The 24065-nt window shown below is 42.2% G+C and overlaps 1 protein-coding gene across 1 annotated transcript; it reads left to right on the forward strand.

Annotated features, from left to right (window-relative positions):
- The first annotated feature begins 17165 nt into the window (after window positions 1-17165).
- LOC124677802 (protein LIKE COV 1-like) lies at window positions 17166-24050 on the forward strand. The gene is made up of 7 exons (XM_047213757.1): window positions 17166-17463; window positions 17608-17660; window positions 18287-18396; window positions 19109-19276; window positions 19366-19463; window positions 23218-23344; window positions 23440-24050. Exons 1-7 carry the CDS (start codon window positions 17275-17277, stop codon window positions 23544-23546), a joined length of 852 nt encoding a protein of 283 aa, XP_047069713.1. The 5' UTR covers window positions 17166-17274; the 3' UTR covers window positions 23547-24050.
- The last annotated feature ends 15 nt before the right edge of the window (window positions 24051-24065 follow it).

Consider the following 24065-nt stretch of genomic DNA (forward strand, 5'->3'; position numbering starts at 1 on the left):
TATTCTTAGGCAAAGATAGCAACCAATCTTTAGCTCTTCCTCTTAAGGAGAAAGGAAACAATTTCAGTTTTATAATGTCCCCATCTACATCCTTATACTTTTGCATTTCACAAAGTTCAACAAAACTATTAAGATGGGCAGCAGCATCATCAGTACTAACACCAAAAAATTGCTCTCTCATAACAAGATTTAGTAAAGCAGGTTTAATTTCATAAAATTCTGCTGTAGTAGCAGGTGGAGCAATAGGAGTGCATATGAAATCATTATTATTGGTGCTAGTGAAGTCACACAACTTAGTGTTCTCAGGAGTATTCATTTTAATAATAATAAAAATAAGTAAAGCAAACCGAATTAAATAAAGTAAAACAAGTAACTAATTTTTTTGTGTTTTTGATATAAAGAAAGCAAACAAGACAGAAAAGAAAATAAAGCAAGACAATAAACAAAGTAAAGACATTGGGTGTGAGAGATTCCCCTTGCAACGTGTCTTGATCTCCCCGGCAACGGCGCCAGAAAAAGTTGCTTGATAACGCGTGAAGCACACGTCCGTTGGGAACCCCAAGAGGAAGGTGTGATGCGTACAGCAACGTGTTTTCCCTCAGTAAGAAACCAAGGTTATCGAACCAGTAGGAGATGAATGCCACGTGAAGGTTGTTGGTGAAGGAGTGTAGTGCGGCGCAACACCAGGGATTCCGGCGCCAACGTGGAACCTGCGCAACACAATCAAAATACTTTGCCCCAACTTAACAGTGAGGTTGTCAATCTCACCGGTTTGCTGTAAACAAAGGATTAAACGTATGGTGTGGAGAATGATGTTTGCTTGCAAAGAACAACAGAGAACAATGATTGCAGTAGGTTGTATTTCAGATGTAAAAGAATGGACCGCGGTCCACAGTTCACTAGTGGTTTCTCTCCAATAAAATAAATAACATGTTGGGTGAATAAATTACAGTTGGGCAATTGACAAATAGAGAGGGAATAACAATGCACATACATATCATGATGACAACTATGAGATTTACTTAGGGCATTACGACAAAGAACATAGACCGCTATCCAGCATGCATCTATGCCTAAAAAGTCCACCTTCGGGTTAGCATCCGCACCCCTTCTAGTATTAAGTTGCAAACAACAGACAATTGCATTAAGTTATGTGCGTAATGTAAACAATACAAATATCCTTAGACAAAGCATTGATGTTTTATCCCTAGTGGCAATAGCACATCCATAACCTTAGGGGTTGCTGTCACTCCCCGCATTCAATGGAGACATGAACCCACTATCGAGCATAAATACTCCCTCTTGGAGTTACAAGTATCAACTTGGCCGGAGCCTCTACTAGCAATGGAGAGCATGCAAGATCATAAACAACACATATATGATAGATCGATAATCAACTTGACATAGTATTCCATATTCATCGGATCCCAACAAACACAACATGTAGCATTGCAAATAGATGATCTTGATCATGATAGGCAGCTCACAAGATCTAAACATGATAGCACAAGAGGAGAAGACAACCATCTAGCTACTGCTATGGACCCATAGTCCAAGTATGAACTACTCACGCATCAGTCTGGAGGCGGGCATGGTGATGTAGAGCCCTCCGGTGATGATTCCCCTCTCCGGCAGGGTGCCGGAGGTGATCTCCAGAACCCCCCGAGATGGAGTTGACGGTGGCGGCGTCTCAGTAACTTTTCTCGTATCGTGACTCTCGGTACTAGGGTTTTCGCGACGGAAGGATTATATAGGCAAAGGGGCAGAGTCGGGGGACGCCCGAGGGGCCCACCCCATATGGAGGTGCGGCCAGGGGTGGGGCCGCGCCCCCCTATGGTGTGGCCGCCTCGTGGCCCCTCTTCGTCTCCTCTTCGGTGTTCTGGAAGACTCCGTGGAAAATAAGATCGTGGACTTTTGTTTCATCCAATTCCGAGAATATTTCCTGTGTAGGATTTCTGAAACCAAAAACAACGTAAAACGAGAACTGGCGCTTCGGCATCTTGTTAATAGGTTAGTACCGAAAAATGCATAAAAATGATATAAAGTGTATATAAAACATGTGAGTATTGTCATAAAACTAGCATGGAACATAAGAAATTATAGATACGTTTGAGACGTATCAGCTGTCCTTTGTGAGATCCTTTCTTGAGTGTTTGTGTTCTGATATACACTTCGTGTCTCTGAGGAGCATAACCAAGTTCGTCATCTTACAACCATTTTTTGTTTATGAATATGTATTAGTCCTTGAAACACAGTGGCATTTATTTTCTAATTGGGGTAATATTCTTAACATTTCTGGCTAACACGGGCAAGACTCTTGATGCCGGCTGTATGAGGCATTGTTGACGTGGCGCACTTCTCTTTGGCACCGCGAGCCTGCGATAGAGATAATTTTCATTTGCAAATGATGCAAGTGGTATTCGACTTATATGGGGACAGTCAAGCAGGGGAACAACTTAATTACTGAGCACGGTTCTCTTACGAATTGACAACTAATCTAAAAAAATAGATAAGGGAGCATCACCCTAATCTCTGCATCAATAGATGCACACGGCTTGCTTTATTAACACACAATACGAATTCAGCAAAATTCAGTCATTACAATCAGGGATAATCTAAGGTCGATACATTTTCTATTTTGTATCAACCATAAGAAAACACGGCATACGGAAAAGCTATCCATTTTCTATTTTGTTAAGATGCCGCCATCCAGTTGCCTGGAAAAAGAAGTCCTGAGCAACCACTAGCATCCGGTTGCATCCATTAACCATATCCTCCCGCTGCTCCGGCGGGAGAAGGAAAACCCATTGTTGAATCCAATGAGCAGCGCGCCGGATAACCTGCAAAAAATTAGTTCCTGATTGTTTATTAAATATAATATCATTCCAACTTCTCCATATAGACCAACAAAGTGCAGAAACGCCAATACGAATCTTTTGTTTATCGGTCGTTGGTACTCCATTAAGCCATTTACCAAACATATTAGTAATATTAGCTGGTGGAGAAATGTTATAAGAGAGATATATCATATGCCAAATTAATTTTGCAAATGGACAACCAATGAACAAATGGTTAACGGTCTCTGCAGAATCACAAAAACAACATTTTTGACATCCATTCCACCTTCGTTTAGCTAAGTTATCCTTAGTAAGAAGCACCTTGTTACTAAGGAACCACATAAATATCTTAATTTTTAGAGGGATCTTCAATTTCCATAGATACTTACTGAGGAAAACATTGTGTCCATTCATCAAGTCAAGAAATATAGACTTAACTGAAAAAACACCTGAATCAGTAAGTTTCCAAACAAACTTATCAAATTAAGTTGATAAAGTAACTGTCATTAGTCGCTGGCATAAATACATCCATTGCAACCACTTATTATCATTCAAACCTCTCCTAAGTGAAATATTTATAGGCACAGTAGCAAATACCGTTGATACTAAAACATTTTTATGTTGAACAATATTATAAAGCGCTGGATATTGCTGGGATAGAGGCAAATCTCCCATCCAAAAATCCTCCCAGAACCTCACACTTGTCCCATCACCAATTTTGAAACAACCCCTGTTGAAAAACTCACTCTTTACATGCATGAGACATATTTAAAAGGGTGAATTAGTTGGTTTAGCTTCAACTTGTTTGTTCTTCAAGTACCTCAATTCTTAACCCACCTTGATTATTGGGTCTACATAGTATATTCCATTTCGATAATCTATATTTTTTCTTATTTTCATCAGATTCCCAAAAGAAATTAGATCGAGAAAAGTCTAGTCTCTTCCTCACCCCAATTACGATTTCCAAAAAGGAAAGCATAAACATAGGTAGAGATGTAAGCACAGAATTGATCAAAACAAGTCTATCGCCCTAAGATAGCATTTTGCTACGCCATAATCCTAACTTAGATGCAAACCTACATTCAACGGGATTCCACTCCGCATTTTGGAGTGTCCTATAGTGTATAGAAATACCAAAATATTTAAATGGTAAGGATCTAGATTCGCACCAATAAATATTTTTATATTAATGCTCCATGACTTTAGCCTTTCTGAAACAGAAAATTTCACTCTTATGAAAATTAATTTTTAGTCCGGATAACTGTTCGAAAATACACAGGATGAGTTTCATATTAATATCTTTTGCAGTAGTATGCACTATGTTAGGACATCTCCAACGGGACGACGCATATCGGATTCCCAAAAGTGCTCATGTGCATCCGTTTGTATCGTCCCGCGGATATATTTTGACAGTGGGTGTGCTTCCAGCGGGGCGACTCATTTTAATTTTCCAATAATATTTTTCATTCACCAAGTAAAGAGCTACTATACTACAAACCAAATGAGATACATGCCCTAGTCTACTTGCTGCCCAACGGCCCGGCCCCATCGTTGCGTCCATCCCTCATCTGCTTCTCCGCTGCCAGCCGTGTGGCCGCTAGAGCTCGGCGTGCCGCTTCGTCCTCTAGCAGACGCTACCGCAACATCTCGTTTGCGGAATCCTCGGCCTCCTTGAGCTTGTCGAAGGATAAGACTAAAGCCCTCTGCACGGCCGCCTTCTCCTCCGGGGTAGGCTCATCAGGGTCATGAGATGACCAATCGATGTCGCGGGAGTCGTCCTCTGTGGCGGCCACCTCCTTGTGATGTTCCATCTCGGCGTCGAACGCCGCGTGGGCCGCCCGCTCCTCCTCTGCTTCCTGCTCCACGTCAGCCATGAACTTCGCGTCCATGGTCGTGTCGAGGACGATGTCGCTGCTTTCGTCGTCCTCCAACTCCTCATCTGAGCTCTTGACCGGGGGAGGTGGAGTCGGAGGTGGAGCCGCGGTAGCCTGGCCGCAGCCGGCGCTGCTCATGGAAAAGGTGGAGGTTGTGCGGCGGCAGCGCTACGGTGGAGGTTGTGCGGCGGCTAGGGTTTTGTGAGGGAGGAGATGAGATCCGCGTGCTCCTGTTTATATAGGCCAGAGGCAGGCGACGATCGCGGCAAGCGTGGCATCAACATTACTTCATGCGCAGAGGTAGTCGACACCCGCTCGGCACGTGAGGCACCGCCATTAACGTGACCGCAAACTGGCGAAGCAACACCTCGGCGCCAGTACTGGCGCGCGTGAGAAGACGCATCTTGCCTGGACGGCTACCAAGCGGGCCCGACAAAACATCTGCCTGACGCGAGCGGACACTCGGCGCGTGCGCGCAGCATCCGCAAAGACGCATCCGAGACGCATATTTGGGCCAAGTATGTGTCTCGGCGGACAGCCCGGACACTATGCGTCGAGCCGCTGGGCCTGGTCCCAAACGCATTTTCGATTCACGCGGACGCAAACGGTCGCTCAGCATCCGTTTGCATCGTCCCGTTGAAGATGCCCTTCGAAGAAGAAACGTTTTTGTAAGAAATATTTTTGTACGTAAGCGCTGAGATATTCTGATTGCACTACCTCGAAACTATGTATGTTTCACTTTGCCCCTTGGTCTTAGAATAAATATCGAGAAACCAAAAATGTAGTGAGACAACCTAAGAGTCGTTAGCTCGTGGGAATGTCATGTGCTGACGGCAATAGTGCGTCATTTTTCAAAAAAAATCCAAATTTTTTGTTCAATTTTTTAAGGATTTTTTTGAATTGTTTGAAAGTTTAATCTCTAAGCATCCTTGACATTAGGTCGAATTACTTATTAATAGGCAAACTTCCCACTAAGTTACTCATTCTCACACTGATCCCATCCCAACTTCTTCGTTTTCTTGTGGGTGAGCCTCCGGCGGAGAAGTTATTCTATCTTGACAATACATCAAACTTATTTATTATTTGAATTCCAAACAATTATTTGACTAAAGAACCAAGAATACATTATTGTTTTTTAATAATAAACTTGAAACCAATAAAGTAAATTATTATTATTATTTCATCAAAATCTAAAACCCGAAAAAACTCCTGTTTCCTTTTGATTTTTGGAAATCTAAAAATTGTCTAGACGGCCGTAGGTGGTTTGAAATCGGAGTTAATATTTTACATAGAAATATTTTCATATAAAAAGTGTTTTCATCGGAGGTCGTATGCAACCAGAAAAGTTATTTTACCGAAACATGACACCATTTTGCATAATAAATCGAAATTCGTGCTTGTTAATTTTTCTAACAACTAGACCACATAATACATGGTCATCTCAAAATATTTTATTTTTTTAAAATTTATAACATTTTTTTATATTTTGTTTTTGAAAACTGAAAGGGGATTCGAGGGGGGTGGTGTGGAGAAAAGGAATCTTGTGCCAACGGAGACACCCGTGCCGACGGCCAGACCGGGGTTATACGGACAACCTTTTTCTGTGCTGATAGTGGCCGCCGACACAGATCATGGCCGTCGGTACCTTGATGTTTTCCCATAGTGACGGTGGAAAATGATATACTATTTTGTAAATCTATATCTCTCTCAAGTTATCACTTTGCCAGGAGAAAAGGGATGGATCCAAATTTAATATATCATTTGGGTATTTCAATGAAAGATTTTGGAGCATAGGCAACCTAGTTATAACGGAATTAATTAATATAAGGCGAGCCCATATGAAAGAATCATACCTAAATGTAGAATTGCAGAATAGTTGTTTTATTGATCGTGCCTTATTTGCTATTTATGTAGAGTACAAAACTTGGAGGTCAAGAAGCCTAGTAGAGATATATCTGGATTACAATGTTTGTTGGAGATATGCCCAAGAGGCAATAATAAATGGTTATTATAATATATCTTTGTGTTTATGATAATGTTTACATACCATGCTATAATTGTATCAACCGAAACATTGATACATGTGTGTTATGTAAATAACAAGGAGTCCCTAGTAAGCCTCTTGTATAACTAGCTTGTTGATTAATAAATGATCATGGTTTTGTGATCATGAACATTGGATGTTATTAATAACAAGGTTGTGTCATTAGATGGATGATATAATGGACACACACCCATATAAGCGTAGCATAAGATCAAGTCATTAAGTTCAAATTGCTATAAGCTTCCGATACATAGTTACCTAGTCCTTTCGACCATGAGATCATGTAAATCACTTATACCGGAAGGGTACTTTGATTACATCAAACGCCACTGCGTAAATGGGTGGTTATAAAGATGGAATTAAGTATCCGGAAAGTATGAGTTGAGGCATATGGATCAACAGTGGGATTTGTCCATCCCGATGACGGATAGATATACTCTGGGCCCTCTCGGTGGAATGTCGTCTGATTAGCTTGCAAGCATGTGACTCGGTTCACAAAGAGATGACATGCCACGGTACGAGTAAAGAGTACTTGTCGGTAGACGAGGTTGAACAAGGTATGGAGATACCAATGATCGAACCTCGGACAAGTAAAGTATCGCGTGACAAAGGGAATCGGTATCGTATGTAAATGGTTCAATCGATCACTAAAGTTATCGTTGAATATGTGGGAGCCACTATGGATCTCCGGATCCCGCTATTGGTTATTGGTCGAGAGAGGTCTCAACCATGTCCGCATAGTTCGCGAACCGTAGGGTGACACACTTAAGGTTTGATGTCGTTTAAGAAGATATGGAATAAGGAATGGAGTTCGAAGTTTTGTTCGGAGTCTCGGATGGGATCCAGGACATCACGAGGAGGTCAGGAATGGTCCAGAGAATAAGATTCATATATAGTAAGACATATTCCAAGTTTGGAAATGATCCGGTGCATTTATGGAAGGTTCTAGAAGGTTCTAGAAAAGTCCGGAAGAAATCACCATGGAAAGTGGAGTCCCGGAGGGACTCCAACTTGCATGGCCAGCCAAACCCTAAGGTGTGGAGTCCCATGTGGACTCCACCATAGGTGGCCGGCCACCCCACCTCAAGGAAAGGTGGGAGTCCCACCTTGGGTAGGACTCCCCCTTGAGTAGGTTTCCCACCTATGGGAGGTTTTGTTGTTGGGGTCTTATTCGAAGACTTGGACTACAACTCTTGGGGATTTCCACCTATATAATGAGGAGGAGAGGGAGGGGCCAGCCACACTTGGCCACACCACCTAGGCCGCTGCCCTAGTTGGCCGGCGCCCTAGCCACCCCTCTCCCCAAACCCTAGCCTACCTCTCCTCCACATAATACTCCCGCAGCGCATAGGCGAAGCCCTGCCGGATTTCTCCACCACCACCGCCACCACGCCGTCGTGCTGCCGGGATTCCGAGGAGGATCTACTACTTCTGCTGCCCGCTGGAACGGGAAGAAGGACGTCGTCATGAACACCGAACGTGTGACCGAGTACGGAGGTGCTGCCCGATTGTGGCACCGTCAAGATCTTCTACGCGCTTTTTAAAGCGGCAAGTGATCGTCTACCGCAACAACGAGAGCCTCCTCTCGTAGGCTTTGGAAATCTTCAAGGGTTAGTCTCGTTCATCCCCTCGTTGCTACCGTCTTCTAGATTGCATCTTGGCTTGGATTGCGTTCTCGCGGTAGGAAATTTTTTGTTTTCTATGCTACGAATCCCTTCAGTGGTATCAGAGCCGTGTCTATGCATAGATTGGTTGTACGAGTAGAACACAATGGTTTTGTGGGCATTGATGCTTTTGTTGCTTTTAGTTAGAGCACTTTGCATCTTGCGGGATGGTGGGATGAAGCGGCCCGGGCTAACTTTTACATGACCGCGTTCATGAGACTTGCTCCACGCTCGACATGCAACTTGTATTGCATAAGTGGCTTTGCGGGTGTCAGTCTCTCTCACCATAGTGAAGATTCAATACTCTTTCTATTGACAACACTAGTATCACCGTTATGGTTCATGTTCATAGGTAGATTGGATCTTACTCGAAAACCCTAAACCACGTAAAATATGCAAACCAAATTAGAGGCGTCTAACTTGTTTTTGCAGGGTTTGGTGATGTGATATATATGGCCATGATGTGATGATGAATATGTATGAGATGATCATTATTGTATTGTGGCAACCGGCAGGAGCCTTATGGTTGTCTTTATATTTCATGTTGTAGTATTATTTCAAAGTAGTTGTAATAGTTGCTACACACGGTGAACAACCATGAAGACGACACCATGGACCTTGACGCTACGCCGACGATGATGGAGATCATGCCCGTTGATGATGGAGATCATCTCCGTGCTTTGGAGATGAAGATCAAAGGCGCAAAGACTAAAGGGTCATATCATATCACATTATGAATTGCATGTGATGTTAATCCTTTATGCATCTTATCTTGCTTAGATCGTGAAGGTAGCATTATAAGATGATCCCTCACATTAATATCAAGATAATAAAGTGTTCTCCCCTCGTATGCACCGTTGCTATAGTTCGTCGTTTTGAAGCATCTCGTGATGATCGGATGTGATAGATTCTACGTTCACATACAACGAGTGTAAGCCATGTTGCACACGCGGAAATACTTGGGTTTGCTTGATGAGCCTAGCATGTACAAACATGGCCTCGGAACACAGGAAACCGAAAGGTTGAACACGAGTCATATGGATGATATGATCAACATGTAGATGTTCACCATTGAAGCTACATCATCTCACGTGATGATCGGTTTTGGTGTAGTGGATATGGATCGTGTACCACTAAACAACTATGAGGGATATTGTATTAAGTGGGAGTTCATTAGTAATCAGATTAAAACATGAACTAATTATTGTGAACATAGTCTGAATAGTATTTTGAATTAAATTTGTAGAATTGGCATCCGTTATCTACCATGCGCTAGTCTTGTAATTGAGATAGAAATACTGTTAAGTCTGACAAGAAACTTCACGGACTGGTACTGTATTGTTAAAGAATCAAGAAATGATTAAGTCCTATTGCAAACTTTTAGTAAACCTCACATTGCTAATTCAAAGAACAATGGTTTCAATTAGTACCTAAAATCATCTTGTCTCCGTGAAACTTGAAGTTCAAATCCGTTTGAAGGGAGCTGGAAATTTTGTTTTCAGAAATAAGCAAGGTATGAGATATATGTGATATCTAAGACCTTATTGCAAGATGATAGAATATAATTTAGTGAGACTACATAAACTCATAAGTTTTATGGGAATGTACGAAGGTTGAAGACGCCAGGCGTCCCGATCCTCCAACTAGTTGGGCACTAACGATATTCGTATCATGAAGTGATCGTCCTTAGTATGCACCATTGCTAAGACCCGTCGTTTCGAAGCACCACGTGATGATCGGGTGTTATAGATTCTACGTGTGCATACAACGGGTGCAAGCCAGATTTGCACATGCGAATACTAAGGTTAAACTTTACGAGCCTAGCATGTACATACATGGTCTCGGAAAGTTGTCATGATTTGATGGATAAAATTATGAGTGAAATTGTTCATCACATTACAAAGTTACTAATAGTGAAATCCGGTACACTTGTCATATGATGATCAACTTCAAAGTAAGAACCTCAAGGTTATTGGTATTTGACCAACAAACCTAGAAGTTATTGATGTTGATTTCTGAATAATGAGGAAAGCTAAAAGAGAAACTACAAAAGATTTTTGGCAGAAAGAAAGAAAAGACTAGAAAGTCTAGCTCAGGTATATATAGTTGATATACATGTTTATGAATGTATTCCTAGTTTGGTCACACAATGAAATTCTTGGTTATGTGTACCATATTGGTTGGTATGGAGTGTCATACAAAACAACGCAATACAAGAATACAATGGCCTAAGTGACTGACAAGGAATATGATAGGAATGCACGTCTGGAACAAAAATAAAGTGTTATTATGTTCATCGTTGGCATTCTATCTAGCCCTTAGAATTTATAATAAACAACTTAATAATTGTTATTTTGCTCTGGTCAAATAAAAACAATGAGTTGTTCAAATTATAACATTATTCCATATACGATGGATAAGTTATTATAAATCTTAATGGTGAATCACACATACATAATACTGACGCTAAAATGCCATAAGGCAAATGATTTGAATTCCACTTATTTGTGGAACCGCCATTTAGGTCATGTTAGAAAGGAACGCACGAAGGAACTCCATGTAAATGGATTTTTGGAGTCATTCGATTTTTGAATCGTTCGGCGCTTGCAAATCTTTTCTAAAGAGAATGACTAAAATACCGTTCATAGGCCAAGAGTTGAATGGGCAACTAACTTAGTGGAAACATATATGATGATGTATGTGGTTCACTAGGCATAGTTGTGTGCGGGAGATTCTTCTACTTCATGAAAACTTCCAACAATGAATTGAGTATATATATGAGGATATATTCAATAAGGAAGAATTCTGAAAAAATTGAATGGATTCAAATAAATTTCAGCATGAAGTGGATATCATCGTAATAGAAAAGTCAAATATCTATGATTGGATCATGGTGGAAATATTTGAATTACGACTTTTAGCGAACATCTAAGAGAGTTATGAAATTGTTCTACAACTTACGTTTCTTGGAGTATCATAGTGATGATAGGAGTATCCGAGAGATGTATCCAAACCTTATTGGGTCAATGATGAGATAAAATATTGATGCCATTATATTTTTGTGAATTATGCTTTAGAGACTACCGTTTTTACACTAAATAGAGCATCATCATGATCCGTTGAAATGACACCATACAAGTTATGGCATGGGTATAAACCCTAATAGTCCTTTCTTTAAATTTTGGTCTAAGAGTTTACAACCAAAATCGGATGATTGTCTTTGTTGGTTATCCCAAAGAATTGATAGGGAATTTTTCTCCACTATGAAGTAAAAGACAAAAGTGTTTGTTAATGTTACTTGCTTATTTCCAAGAAATTGTTTTCTAGCAAAGTATTTGAGTGGGAGGACAATAGAACTTGATAAGGTTTATGAACCTGAGCATAATGATCAGAGTAGCGCAACATCGGAATTGGTTCCGGAAGCGGCCATGACGATCATGGCTCCCATGTCTACAAAATGTTATAGTCATGGAGATCAAAGTACCTATTGAACCTTGTAGATATGGTTTACTTTGTGATCAAATAAATGATTTGTGGACAAAGGATTGATTTTGAACAATGATAAACCAACTACATACAAAGAAGTTATGATGGGCCATGACTCCGTTAAAATGGCTATGCGCCATGCAATCCAAGATAGATGAATATTTTTTGAAAGTAAATGGATCTATAAAATTGATGGACTTGGATGGAATATCCTTGAATAAGCTCGACTTGTCGAAAAGTTGTTTACGACAAAGTTCAAAGAGTTGACTACGATAAGATTAGATCTTTCGTAGCATTGCTTATAGTCTATATGGATTATTCTAGTAATCGCTACATATTTCTTTTATGAGATATGTTAGTAGGATGGCAGAAATACATTCCTTACCAGAAGTACGTATGAAGGATGTATACTAGATACAAACCAAAGAGTTTTGCTAGTCCGTGAACTACTAGATAAGTATACAAACTTCAATTGTATGAAGTGAGTATCGCGGAGTTGGAATCTTCACCGGATGAAATAGTCAAAGAGTTTTTGATTTCATCAGAAACGATGAAGATGCTTGCATTTGCAAGAAATTAAGTGGGAGCGCTGATGTAGATGACATATCGTTGATTATAAATGATGTAATTATATACTTGATGTGAATAAAAGGTTTCATTGAGAATTAACTTCAATGAAAGGATATGGACTGAAACATATTTAGTGTCAAGATCTATGAAGATAGATTGAAACACATAATAAGTTTAAGTCAAAGTACATAGAATGGATATTGAAGTAGTTCAATATAGAAATATTAAGAAGGTGTTCTTTTAATGTGAAGGTTTAACAAGACTTGAGTGTATCTGACACTCAATGAGTAAAAACACATGAGTGATCACGATTAATATGTACACAATCAGATATCATGTGCTCTAAAATGTTATGAGCATGTACCAGAATGATTCATGTGATGATCATTGGACGACACTAAGAATATCATTGGGTACTTTAGAAGAACCAAGGATATATACATAATTTTGTATGGGGTAATGACAATAAAATCGATGTAAGGTGTTGCACCGATATTAGTTTGGTCACATATAAAAATAAATTTCAATCTCAATTAGGATAAGTGTTGATTAAAAGGTAGCACAATGAGCTAGAAGAAATCTATGCTAGATTTAGATGAGTTCTAAATATTGTGACGGATTCTACAAACGAAGGCAGAGTATGTCATAGTTTTGACAATGACTGAGGATGTTAAGTCGAAAAGTTCTTTGAGAACTTGGTGTAGTTCCGATAGTGTCAGAACTTTGAAGCTATATTGTGTGTGACAATATTAGTGACATATTTCAGACCGCGGAATGAAGGTTCCACCAGAAGACCGAACATATACGATAAATGCCGACTCATTTGGAAAATGAGTGATGCGTTGAGACGCAAATGAATTCAAAATACATATGTTTCTGAGCGTGTCAGATCCGTTGACTAAAACCTCTCCCGTGAGCAAAACATGATAAAGCACCAGAAGGCCAAGGTGTTATATCTTTACAAATGTAAACTAGATTATTGACTCTAGTGCAAGTGGAAGACTGTTGGAGATATGCCCAAGAGGCAATAATAAAGTGGTTATTATAATATATCTTTGTGTTTATGATAAATGTTTGCATACCATGCTATAATTGTATTAACCGAAACATTGATACATGTGTGTTATGTAAACAACAAGGAGTCCCTAGTAAGCCTCTTGTATAACTAGCTTGTTGATTAATAGATGATCATGGTTTCGTGATCATGAACATTGGATGTTATTAATAACAAGGTTGTGTAATTAGATGAATGATATAATGGACACACACCCATATAAGCGTAGCATAAGATCAAGTCATTAAGTTCAACTTGCTATAAGCTTCCGATACATAGTTACCTAGTCCTTCGACCATGAGATCATGTAAATCACTTATACCGGAAGGGTACTTTGATTACATCAAACGCCACTCGCGTAAATGGGTGGTTATAAAGATGGGATTAAGTATTCGGAAAGTGTGAGTTGAGGCATATGGATCAAGAGTGGGATTTGTCCATCCCGATGACGGATAGATATACTCTAGGCCCTCTCGGTGGAATATCGTCTGATTAGCTTGCAAGCATGACTCGGTCACAAGAGATGACATGCCACGGTACGAGTAAAGAGTATTTGTCGGTAACGAGGTTGAACAAGGTATGGAGATACCGATGATCGAACCTCGGACAAGTAAAGTATCGCGTGACAAAGGGAATCGGTATCGTATGTAAATGGTTCAATCGATCACTAAGTTATCGTTGAATATGTGGGAGCCATTATGGATCTCCAGATCCCGCTATTGGTTATTGGTCCGAGAGATGTCTCAACCATGTCTGCATAGTTCGCGAACCGTAGGGTGACACACTTAAGGTTTGATGTCGTTTAAGAAGATATGGAATAAGGAATGGAGTTCGAAGTTTTGTTCGGAGTCTCGGATGGGATCCAGGACATCACGAGGAGGTCCGGAATGGTCCGGAGAATAAGATTCATATATAGGAAGACATATTCCAAGTTTGGAAATGATCCGGTGCATTTATGGCAGGTTCTAGAAGGTTCTAGAAAAGTCCGGAAGAAATCACCATGGAAAGTGGAGTCCCGGAGGGACTCCAACTTGCATGGCCAGCCAAACCCTAAGGGGTGGAGTCCCATGTGGACTCCACCATAGGTGGCCGGCCACCCCACCTAAAGGAAAGGTGGGAGTCCCACCTTAGGTAGGACTCCCCCCTTGAGTAGGTTTCCCACCTATGGGAGGTTTTGTTGTTGGGGTCTTATTCGAAGACTTGGACTACAACTCTTGGGAATTTCCACCTATATAATGAGGAGGAGAGGGAGGGGGCAGCCACACTTGGCCGCATCACCTAGGGCTGCCCATGGCCGGCGCCCTAGCCACCCCCTCTCCCCAAACCCTAGCCTCTCCTCCTCCACATAATACTCCCGCAGCGCATAGGCGAAGCCCTGCCGGAGTTCTCCACCACCACCGCCACCACGCCATCGTGCTGCCTGGATTCCGAGGAGGATCTACTACTTCTGCTGCCCGCTGGAATGGGGAGAAGGACGTCGTCATCAACACCGAACGTGTGACCGAGTACGGAGGTGCTGCCCGATTGTGGCACCGTCAAGATCTTCTACGCGCTTTTGAAAGCGGCAAGTGATTGTCTACCGCAGCAACGAGAGCCTCCTCTTGTAGGCTTTGGAAATCTTCAAGGGTTAGTCTCGTTCATCCCCTCGTTGCTACCGTCTTCTAGATTGCATCTTGGCTTGGATTGCGTTCTCGCGGTAGGAAATTTTTTGTTTTCTATGCTACGAATCCCTTCAAAAATGTCCTTTGGCATGACGGATTTGATGACACGTGGTGACCTAATCACCGGTCCCCCGGTTCAATCCCTTGGTAACTCCCCTTTTATAAAGGAGAAAACAGATTTTACTTCCCCCGTTCTTCTCTTTCACCGCTTTCTTCCTCCTTTGCTCTTCCCTCTCACAGCTACCGCGCCGCCACCGCCGTTCTTCAATCCATCGTTTCACTAACACATACCAAGATGGTGAAGAAGAAGGGCTCTGCCGCCACCGCCGGTGTTTCTTCGAGCAGCGCCGTTGCCAAGGCAACTGCTGATGCAACGAAAAGGGTTGCGCCGGAGGTTTCCACCGCGGAAATGCCCACCTTTAGGGGCTTAGGGTTGACGGAATCCTGCAGGCTGACACGAGACATCGGATACCAAATAGACAGGGAGAGAGATTTACCTAGGTTCGGGGTCCTCGATGAGGTAAAACCCTTACTTCCTGCTTGTCTGATCTTGATTATTGAATTATATCGGGTTACAATGGGGTAGCCGAAGGCTATGAGTATGATCTCATCGAGAGGCTAAGATTCTAATGACCTAGCTCTAGACTTGCGATGAATCTATCTGTTGTGGTTGTGTCCCTCGGCAGACCCTGTCCTGGCCCTTATATTGCAGGCTAGGTCTCAAGAGTTTTGTCCGGGTTCGACTGTGTTACAAAGAGTTCCACTTCTAATTTTTCCTTGTTTAACGCCTTCTTGACTTGTTCGTCAAGAATCCTTCTTCGGGTGAATATCCTTCTTTGGAACCGACGCATTGGCCCATCTTGGTCGGTAGATGATGTTCATGGGCCCCTGGTTGGGCCATAGGAGGTAGCATAATACTAGTTACCTGAAGGGTAATGCCCACATCACCTGGCTGTTCGGGAATAGTTTCCCACATCGGTGGAATACGGTTGTTCGTTGATTGTACCGCCACCGAGAATGGTGGCAAAGCTTGCCTCGGCTTGCCTCTCTATCGTGGGTAAGCTGGTACCTCTTGCTTGCCCGACACCGGCCGCCTAGCGAATGTCACCTCCTGTTCCTCTCCCTTGAGTGAGTTTAGGGGGCGAATATCAGACCAGGCTTCAAGGCCAGAGTTGGCGCTTGCAAAGCCATGATCGAGAGCCTAGGTATCGATGCTTGCAACACGAGCATCACGTGGCCGTAGGGACCACCGACAACACCACTGGAAGCAACGACGAGCGATCGAAGAGTGCCGAAGCGGATCGTGTCGTCGCTCGCCACCGGAACCGGTCGAAATTGACCGCAAAAATCTGCGGCGATCTCCGACCCCAACTCTGCCATGGTCGGGCCTTCCGAACTTCTCAAAGCAACATCTCTGTGCCTTGGATTCATCTCCGGCTTGCGGCTGCATCCCCTCATCCTCCGCTACCACGATCACTAGCTTTAGCCTTCGAGTGGCCTTAGAAAAGGTGCCGATGAGGTTTGCAATCGGCGACGGAGACAGAGCTTTCCCGACCGACGAGAGCGTGTGGAAGTGGAGAAGGTGCCTAGAAGACAGCGCGTGTAGGCTATTAACGCCAGGAGGCGCCGACCGCGGCCCTTCATGGTTAGGGATCGAGGTGATCCCGCCATGAATAATGCCCCGGGTCAGAACAATGGTTATCGCCTCTCCTGTCGCGAGAGCGTTCCACGGAAATATTTTCGCTTTTCCGATCATAGGGGTATGTGTATGTGATCGTCTATGTTTGCACTCCGTTTCGTATAAGAAAAATACCTGTTTAGCAAAACCTTAGAACCTGTTTTTCTATTGCTATGATTTTTCAATCCTGTAATTCCAAGAGGCCCTTCATTGTTAATTAAAAAATCCTGCTCACTATTGTTAAATCCCATCGGCCACCTAAGCAAAGTAGCGAGGCCGGCACGGCACGGCACGGCACAGCAAAACATACGCGCAACCCCCAAACAGAAGAAGCCAGCAACGGCGGCGGCAGCAGCAGCAGCAAGATAAAAGGAAGCAGGGGGAGAGGAATCCACCACTGCTGGCGATGGGGGATGCTAAGCCGTCGGTGCTTATCCCGATGACCAGCCGTGACCGGGACCGCGACCCGCTCGTGCCGCCCACCGCCGCCGCCGCCGCAACGTCATCCAGCGCCGTCGCTGGCTCCGATGACGACGATGAGTCCAAACCATCGTCCGCCTCCGCCGCCTCCGCGGCGGCGCAGACCGGCCGCGAGGTTGCCGCCCTCACCCAAACTCCTCTTGTCTAGTACGTCTTCCCCGAATCAGATTTGATCTGGTGGGGAGCAGTAATGCCGGAATCGCCGTGTTTTTTTTTTCTTTTTTGAAATGTGACAGCTTCCGGGTGTTTCTTGTTCCAGGCATTCCATAAGGTCGTGCATAGCTGGGCTTCCAAGAAGTTCATGACCGGATGGTATGTCTGCTCTTGGATTTTTAGATTGCTCCTTAATTTCGCGCGGTTCTGCTTGTGCAATGCAGAACTAGATCTAAATGCCGTCTCTTACTGCTTTCCAGTGCAAATTAGATGGGTGTGGTGCTTCTGAGTTTGTCCAACGTTGTTGTAGGCTATGCTGTTTCATTTGGGTTAAGCCATTCAAATGTGGAAATTGTATCTAGTTTGTTGGGTATGCCTGTGAGTTCAGGTCAATATTAATTTAATTCGGATGCACGCCATAGCCATATTAAGAATGGAACTATATCATTGTTGTGAATTGTCTAATGTTGATTGTGCGGAGGTCGCCGGTGAATTGGGATTCAAATCTTAGCATGGATTTTACAGAAATATATGACTACTGTAGCTCAACTTTAAACTTAATGACAATGTATGAATGTTTGTTGGACTTGGAGTACATAGTGTACCTTCCTACTGTAAGCATGTTTGGATGAGTACATAGTGCACTATCTTCAGTTCAATTTGAGAAATTGTACGGGCTATGCCAGTTTTGCATCCCTAAGAAACTTAATATAATGGTGATTATTTTATTTTAACATTTCCCCTCTATTGCTGAGTACTAATGAAATACCACCCTTTTGTTTCAGTGTAATCCTTTTCCCGATTGCAGTTACATTCTATATAACATGGTGGTTCTTTTGCTTTGTGGACGGCTTTTTCTCTCCAATATATGCTCATCTGGGAATCAATATAATCGGTATGAATAATGCTTGAAATTATACTGTTTGTTGTTGCACCAGTTTCTTACCTTTGTGTTCATCTTCTCTGCATGTACTTGCCGCAGACTGAACATTTGTAGATATATTAAATGGATTAACCGATACTTGTTACTTCTTATCATTTGTGGGCAAGTAGACTTGCAAACTGCTGATTATAGAAGCACGGCAATGGCAAGCCAGTGCCCTTGGGACATCTATGCTATCTTGTTTCTAGTACTTCCTTGTATTTTTATTTTGAAAGGAATACGGTAGAGGAAGCCCCTACAGTGATTTTTTTTTAAAAAATAAAAAGAACCCAAATTTGCGTCCGTGAGGACTTGAACCTTGGTGGTTGGGTTGTACATCCACTTCCCTAACCAAGTGAGCCAGGCTCACTTTACTTCCTTGTAGTTTCAATATGTCACGATGTATTTCTTCATGTAATGTTGGGCTAAAGCTCTTCCTCAAACTTATTTGTCATCCTCCATCTGCTTGTGCTTCTATTGTGTATATGTAAGAGTCTATCTCAAACCCATTCATACTAAGTTTTTCACTTACCTGGAGCTCATCCTGTGCAAACCCATTATTTTTTTGTTTGACCTGGAAATCCACTATACGCCCTTTCTTTCTACAACTGAGCATATTTATAGGGAATTCTAAGGATACCTTTGGATTTGCAATAGACTCTGAAGATTTTTACCTCTTTTGCAGGCCTTGGTTTTGTAACTTCCATATCGTTCATTTTTGTGGTTGGAGTGTTCATGTCTTCTTGGCTCGGGGCTTCTGTTCTTGGTCTGGGAGAGTGGTTTATAAAGAGAATGCCATTTGTTCGACATATTTACAATGCATCTAAACAAATCAGTGCTGCCATTTCACCTGGTTATACTTCTTACCTTTTGTGGTTCTATAAATAACAATTGAAGTACTGAACAGTCCAAGTGTAGATAACTTGCATGGTTTCAATGCAGATCAAAACAAGCATGCATTCAAGGAAGTGGTCATCATAAGGCATCCTCGAATTGGTGAATATGCTTTTGGATTTATCACTTCAGAAGTTCTACTTCAGGTTTGAAACACATCATATTTACATTTGTAGCCGCCCATTCATGCATTATTTCATATTCTCATACTTATTTTCATGATTGCCAGTTGTATATTTATTTACTGCATTAAGATGTTGCCCCATTCTTCTGGTTATTTGATGGATGCTTTTTTAAAAACCGACTCCTGTAATCATTTCAAAAATTTCCCTGCTAAAATTAGATGACCATCATTTAACATTAGATGAACTTTGCTACATCTAAAAAGAGAGATGAACCTGCCAAATGACAGTCCAAAGTCCAAAAGTTTCCCTGGAGAGTGCTGGCTTCTTCTGCAAAGGGGTGAGTGCTGAGAGCAGTTGGTACTTGGCGGTATGTGCTCAACTGTTTACCACAAAGTGTGATGGTACTGCAGGATTTCATGCAAGGATTACAAGTCGATCTGGTGTACTGACTCATAGATAAGCCATGACCAGTCGTGAGAGTATCTAGTGCTACCAAGCCTTTACCTCGTACTTGATTCCAAGAATCTGAACCGTCCAACCAGAGTCAGCGGACAGATCAAAACATAACTCCAGGTGGGCTGCCCACAATGACACATATGCAATTTAGGCCCTGTAATACCTGGAATTGTAGCATAGAGTTCATGCTTTCCAATCTCTCGCTTCTGGACTGCTTTCAGAAATCAAAGTCGGAAGGCAACTACCTCCTTGCAACACCATGGCAAGAATCTGCATCAATTTGACCCTGCTTGCCACGCTGGATGCTCAACTTCCCTCAAGACCTTACATCTAGATCATGTACATCTGCGCAGGTGGCATGAGGAGCAAGGTGTTGCAATGTTTAGTCCAGTTCCATTCTTGGCGGTCGCGTGCTGAACTGATCCCCCAAGCTTGCTTCTTGTTTGGGCGAATGAATCAGGTGGTGGCCTATAGAGTTGCTGATTGCATGGATCAAGGACAAATGAAATCCTTTGAGCGAGGAGAGATACTAGACACAATGGATCCTGTGTCACAGTCTAAAAATGGTGGAACTTATTTGCATATGTTGTGGGTGGCAGACCTGCTGCTATTATTGATCCTATCTGTTGATATATATAAATTGAACGGTTCAGAATGTTGTGGTAACTAGTAGCACACAAAGCCCTTGTAGTACTAGATATGTTCTCCATGAGTTAGAAGGAAAAATAACCTCCAATTAGCGCCTAATCAACCCTGGGCTTGTGTTAGCGGCCAAGGGAGAGAAATGGGTTGAGAGAGGCTCGAGTTGTTTCTCGGGAGAAGACTGTGTCGGGAGCTAGGTTCAAACCAAAGGCAGGTCGATATTGTCAAAATTCTGAGAGGTGGTTTTTTTGTGGTCGCTCGACTCAGGATGCCTGAATAGTCAAGATTAGTCGTGACTAGTCAACTTTTAGCTTGACTCGGCCCATGAGTCGAATCAACAAATCGAGTAGACCTCTGAATGATTCCTTGACTAGTCGTGCGGCTTGTAATAATCCTTAATGTCATGTTGGAAGGAGAACCACAGGAATAGAAGGCCCCATAGTCTTGGCAGCACAGGGGGTGGTGGTCACACAGTAATATCATCGAATGGTTGTAGGGCAATGACAGCATTGTAGGGCTAGTGACTGAGGCTCAGTTTGCAGTTGCTGAATTTATTTTGTTATCTGCTGTGGCAAATGGGAAGGGCGGGCCTGGTGCAGCGGTAGAGCCTCACCGCCTGTGACCGAGGGGTCCCAGGTTCGAGTCGCGGTCTCCTCACACTGCACTTCGTGAGGGTAAGGCTTGCCACTAACACCTTTCCCAGACCCCGCAGAGTGCGGGAGCTCTCAGCACTGGGTACGTCCTTTTTTTTTGCTGTGGCAAATGGTCACAGAAGCTTAGAAAAGTTGGCTAGCCAAATGGAGAAATAGGAATAATCTGGTTTGAAAAGTTGGATCATCATAATCCGCTCCAGTGCCAAAATGCATCCTGACTCCCGAGAGCTTTTGCTATATGTCTTATGGAATATTGGAATGAGGTTGCCACATGTAGTAACAAGGGCTGTGCTGAGTGATCGCCATGAATGAGATGGTGATAGTCACATGATGTACACATGTGAAGGCATGAGGTTTGACTGCCATGCTGGCAGTACATGTGGTGCTTGAGTGGCAGGCTCGCAGCAATATTGTAGAGGTTGCCATGTAGAACTGGGGTAGTGGTCGAACCAGGTTTGTCCCAACTCCCACAAGCAGGAAAACATATGTGAATGGGAGGAACAAATAGATGTTTGGGTATACTGGAAAAATTACTGAAATAGGCTGAAGTATAAGAATTTTTCAGTCCCGTTAAATTACAATGTGGTGGAATTCTCTTAAAACTCTCTTTGGTGCGTTTATTTTTTCTTTTTGATAATTAGTGTAATTATTAAGATTAGGCTTCTTGGGACGTAGTCTTTGGTGAATGATTTATAGGAGTGCACTTGGGCGCCATGAAAGGGGACATGCGACCACCATAGGCTCTGCTTGCTGCACGCGAGAGCAGAGAAGGAAAGGATATATCATTTCTTTGCCTAATTCATTAGCTCATATCTGATGGTCTTATACAGTAGTCTCCCCTGGAACTAGGGAGTGTACTACTTAGTTCATATCTGATTCATTAGCTTTTATCTGATGTACTACTTAGTAAACCAACTCAGTTAACTAAGACAGTGATTGAACTTTTATAGTAGCTATTACCTGTCAATAGGAATACCACGTGGACTAGACTTCTACTAGGATTCAGACTCCTGGAACTGCAGCTCTCGGGGCGCTCTCCTCCTGTGGTGCTCTGGATGTCGTCTAGTCATCCATGGCGCTTGTACTGACATAACATTAATGTTGTTATTTTGAAGAAGGGTCTGAAATTAGAGATTCCCAGCATTTCAATGTTATTTGATTTGTTTGGTGCTAGTGTGGTTGAACAGGAAGTTGGGAAATCTCTGATTGGCACTAGTGCCTACTGGCCAGTACCAACAGGTAACCTAAAGTGTTGTCAGTGAGCCAGCGACTTTCTGGGTCGAAATTCCGATATACTCCCTCCATTGAAGTGTACTTGTAGCTTTTGCCCTAAGTCAAATATTTTAAAGTTTGACCAATTTTATTAGAAAAAGTAACATTTATTGCACCAATTTAGTATCACTAGATTAGTCTTGAAATGTAGTTTTGTATTATACTGATTTGACTGATTTGACGTTATATATGTTGCTACTCATTTAACTTTTTTTGACTTGGCACAAGAGCTAGAAGTACATTTATTTGAGGATGTGGGGAGTATAGTTTAACTAAACTAATCCCTCCGGTTTTGTATACAAAGGCCACTATCTTAATTCTCAGATACCAAAAAATCAGAGCTAACTATTAAATAGCATGATCAATTATGTGGAGGATCTCTCGTGTTCCGGGCTAATTAAACATGTTTCATGCGGTTCCTCTTTCTCTATGGCTGAATGCAACGCTCACATTAATGAGCATCATCGTATGAGCCTATTTGGTAGAAATCTAACCAATTCTTCGTGCGTAGAGGTAATGGCCTTGTATAACTGCAAATCATACGAGGGAGTACCAGTCCTCGGTTGAATTTCTGGTTTCAGTTGTAGCATTCCTGCATTTGGTTCCCAAACATGTCCAACTATTTTTGCTGGATTGTGTCTCTTTTATGTATCTTTTGTCTTTCACCATGCAGTCATCAATTACATAATTTTGACAACTTAAGCACATGCATAATAATATGTGTATTAAGGGTGTATATCCTTGTTTCTCAGAGCTATTCTAGAGAGGAAGAGTTGTACTGTGTATATGTCCCAACAAACCATCTTTATATTGGGGACATGTTTCTGATCACCTCGAGCGATGTTATTAGACCAAACTTATCTGTCCGTGAAGGCATTGGTATGATCGTCTTCTTTTTTATTTATTCATGTTTACACCTTGTCTCATATAATGTAGATGACCATGGTTAGTGCTCTTGTTTTATATCGTTGCAGAGATTGTTGTCTCCGGGGGCATGTCAATGCCTCAAGTATTATCAATATTGGAAACAGAGGACAACCAATTGAACAGGATGAGATCTAGTACGTCAAAGCTGAGATAGCTCCTAACATGCCAGATTATTTATCTACTCTACCATCGAACCATTGCTGGTCACAGTAAGTACCAGAGTAGGATTGTGCAATTCTCTTGGCCGGAATGGGCAATCTTTTGTACACTCTCTGAAGCATTCACTTACTGCACACTACCTGAAGCAGTCAATCGACCATAATCTGCGCGTGTGTGGGCTCACTTGTCTAAGAATCAAGCCTAGCTCCTTCAGAAACCGACATATGTTATGTTCGGTAAATGACAGTCCTGCTTACCCGGTATAATATAATTTCATAGCATAATCTTTTGGTATCCAGGAGCTTTAGGTCTGGCAATTTCTCTAGAGCTTACAATGTTTGTTGACCTAAAGAACTACCATTGTGGGTTATCATGTATAAGTTCCTGCATGAGATTATATTCCCGATGTACATTATGTAGAGGTGCATTTTAACTATGAATTTAGTAGGACTTGTCAGCCGGTGCCCTGTGGCTTCAGTTCTACCGGGGTTCAATCAGAATTAAATAACTTGTA

This window comes from Lolium rigidum, chromosome 7, assembly GCF_022539505.1.
Source record: "Lolium rigidum isolate FL_2022 chromosome 7, APGP_CSIRO_Lrig_0.1, whole genome shotgun sequence".
Lineage (NCBI taxonomy): Eukaryota > Viridiplantae > Streptophyta > Magnoliopsida > Poales > Poaceae > Lolium > Lolium rigidum.